Genomic DNA, 3,531 nt, shown 5'->3' on the forward strand with positions numbered 1-3,531 from the left:
AAAAAGCATTGTGAACATTCTATGGCCCCTTTTAATATGGTAAAAAAAAATCAGCCAAAACACACACACACACACACACACACACACACACACACACACACACACACACACACACACACACTTTACAGGGACCTTCATAAAATAGTTTGACATGACATTTCATCCACAACATTGTCCCCTTAGAAAGGTCTATTAGGACGCACTGGCTCAACACGGATAGTTAAGCCAAACAAACTGCAAACAAGCAATAAATTCCACCAAAATACTTTCACATGACTTATCAGGCACTTTTCAGTATTATAGGTCTGTTGCAGAACATGTAAATAAGATGTGTAGCATCTAATATACCAACCTAAACAATTTAGGCCATTGACAAGTTAATCCAGGCACTACTTTATATGACATTCATGTAAATGCCCACAACTGCATTTTAAAATTCACCACTATTTTTAGGCATTTCATGAATCATGTTTCCACATTAGACACTGTCAGGAACATGTGCACGTTTCTAAACCCCTCGTGACAAAGAGCAAACAAACTAGAAAGTTTGGGCGCCTTACTAACACCAACGACACATTGCCACCAAATTATGTCATGAAGACACTTGACCAATAAGATCTACACTATCCCTAAGGACATTGACAATTCAACAAGAGCTCATATTGGACAAAACTTTCTTCACAAAATACCTAAACACAGCAGGTAATCTGAGCAAGTCAGTCAAAAAATATTCAACTGGAATTTCAGGGTAGCAAAATTAAAGGAACAAAATTCTTGCAAAATTTTTAATAACCATAAAATTACATAAATAATTAAGTATTGTTAAATAATATGTTCAGTCTTAACATGCAAATTTTATACAATTTTCTACACTTCCTTCACGAAGAAACATTTTGGCTTTCTGGTTTCTCTTGTTCCGTTTTAACTTCAGCTGGTTTAAGATATGCATTTATATAATTTGTAAGTTGTACAACAGCTATCAATGAAGCAATATACTCCTGTACATTTTCTCTGTTCAGATTCTGAACTTGTTTTACCAGTGTACTGTATACACGTTGTGCAAGTTTACTGGATAGACGGCCCACTGTACTAACAGTATGAGCAACCTTGTCTTCTTTAGAGGAAACTGGAACTGAAAATAGTGCAGTGTTAAAATACTGCTTACCAACGCATTTTACATTACTTCAATGAAAAATATTTGGAAAGATGTTTACAGCTTACCTGCTTGCTTTTCATCTTCGCCAGGTGGGAAATAGTAGTCTAAGTATTTTTCCGCTACTGCTGCAGTGCTGTCAACAGTTGTGACAGCAGCAAGGCCATACTTTGTGCTCAACAACTCATTTGCTTTGTTCCAGCTGAGCTCTTTCAGGCTCTTTGCTTTCTGCACACCAGCATCCTTCACTGTTGACACTTTGCTGCAGGTTGGCCGTAAAGTTGCAGCAACATAGTTCTTTGTTGTTTCATATATCTGAAGAAAAAGTTAAAACTTCAACATTATGCATTTTGAGTTAAGATATTCCTATAATCTCGGGATGTACTATCACAGCAAAATCAAGAAGGTAATTCCTCTTCTGTGGGGGAGGCTACACCGCTGTCACTGCTACCACTGGATGCTCCGACGAGCTAAAATTGTTGAAGTCCACTTTAAACAGCATGCTTTTTCCTACCAGCCCGACACGTTCCACATCATTAGGAAGTGTATGCATGAGCTATGGAACAAGTACTAATCTAATCTTTTAATCTGTAACTAAGATGTGTCAAATGGAACTAAAGTTTACTTCTGAACGCTTAATCATAGAATACACTTGGCGGTAAATCTTAGTCGAACACCTACAAATAAACTGGTTGTACAACACGATACAAAACAGTGCACCACAGTCGTTGAAGATAATCAGAAGGGACTTTAGCTACTTCTATACTAGCTACAACAAGTATATTTCCTTTTTCCCCTTACGTGGTAATCTTAAATTCACAGCTTTTTTTTTTAGCCCTCAAACAGTTACGTTAATAAAGATATTTTTTCCTGTTGCTTACCTGTTGCGGCTGCTCTTTGATAATTGGTAATCTTTCTTCCACCAGCGAAAGTCCTTTGCATAGCGTTCCATCAACCATTTGAATGGGTTGTTCCAGTTTCTTCGCCAAGGGAGCGGCATGTTCCATTGCCTTATTCACTGTTGCTTCAGCAGTAGATAATGTCCAGTTAAAGACACTATTAGATCCTTTAACCCTGTTATACATATCAGCCGATTGATTCAACGCCATTTCAACAACAGGGAGCGTCCTAACTCTGTCGACGCATTCCAGTCTCGGTGCTACAGACATATTCTGCGCTTCGGCCATTGTAATCTTTTCCTTTAAAAGTAAATTACAATACAATAACACTAACGGCACGGATACGTACTGTAATCAAAATGCGACTTCAACCACTACCAGCTTACCACAAACAACACTAACGAAAAGCCACAACACAAAGCAAGTGTTGAACGCAACTAGTTCCACTTTGCCGCTCGCCGCCAGTTATATACTATCGCAGGCAATGAGCGGTTGTGGAGGGGAGAGGTCCAATAGTAACACGTGACGTCAACGTAGTCTCTGCAAAACATGATCGATGATCGACTAACGAGTTTCGAGAGCCACGTCACTGCCGCCTCTATTAGAGGCGGCCGTGACTCGGTGCAACGCGAAGCTGCATTTCGTTCAGCGTAAAGCAACATTTTTAGTGAACCTGGAATACATGTTTAAACTCATCTTGCGACGTTTCCTGTGTGTCTTGGCACTGCCTAATGACATTATAAGTGTTAAGCTGGTGAAATGTATTAAGCTGGACCGATAATGTAGTTTGTATGAGACGCCAACACGCCAAAATTATTTTACTTTTGTGACGGATGTAGTCATTATTAATAAATGATAAATATCGTCAGCCAGAAGAGTTATAAGAGCATCCTTTTCAGACATGCTTGTTTAAAAACAAAAGGTGGCGTTGAAAAATAGGAACACGAAAATCGAGTTTCATGAAAAATGTAACAAAAGAACGAGTCTTTATGATTTCAGTGAAAAAAACAGTATCTTTGCTCGACCTGAAAAATGTTACTGCTGCGAAGTTCAAGCAAAAAACGCAAACGAAATCATTACAAGATCAAACTATAATGTGGCAAATGTAAATTCAGTGACATCCGTATGTAAACATTGTGATGACTTTCGTTTCATATTAAGTACAAAAAACAGTGAAATCAGTTAATTTAAAAGGACTGTAGCATTGTTGGAGAAACAGCTGTAATATCTTGGTTGTTAAACTCAACAAACAGAGCATCGACTCAACTTTAAAGAAAGATCAGCTACCAGCGACATAAACAAAGGAAGAACGACTGTGGAAACCAGCGCAAAACTTGGAAATATAAAAAAAGAGCATCAAATAGCTATCATGACAAACGTGATTCCGCAAACAATGTCACTCACAAACATCTGAGTCCAGATAATAATTAGAAACAACAACAAGCGTGCACTGTAAATTTTTCATACGTGTCGCATCGT

At 38.2% G+C, this 3,531-nt stretch overlaps 1 protein-coding gene across 2 annotated transcripts; it reads right to left on the bottom strand.

The window, feature by feature from the left end:
- Positions 1–771: 771 nt before the first annotated feature.
- LOC126273407 (lipid storage droplets surface-binding protein 2-like) lies at positions 772–2,590 on the bottom strand. Of its 2 annotated transcripts, XM_049976961.1 has the most exons (4): positions 2,439–2,539; positions 2,035–2,352; positions 1,222–1,468; positions 772–1,132 (listed from the first exon to the last, which is right to left on the bottom strand). In XM_049976961.1, the coding sequence occupies exons 2-4, from the start codon at positions 2,338–2,340 to the stop codon at positions 879–881; spliced, it is 807 nt and encodes a 268-aa protein (XP_049832918.1). In that variant the 5' UTR covers positions 2,341–2,352; positions 2,439–2,539; the 3' UTR covers positions 772–878. The 2 variants fall into 2 exon arrangements, with proteins under 2 accessions (XP_049832918.1, XP_049832925.1); XM_049976968.1 differs by having other exon boundaries at positions 2,035–2,590.
- Between the last annotated feature and the right edge of the window lie 941 nt (positions 2,591–3,531).

The sequence above is a fragment of the Schistocerca gregaria genome, chromosome 1, assembly GCF_023897955.1.
Source record: "Schistocerca gregaria isolate iqSchGreg1 chromosome 1, iqSchGreg1.2, whole genome shotgun sequence".
NCBI classification, from domain to species: domain Eukaryota; kingdom Metazoa; phylum Arthropoda; class Insecta; order Orthoptera; family Acrididae; genus Schistocerca; species Schistocerca gregaria.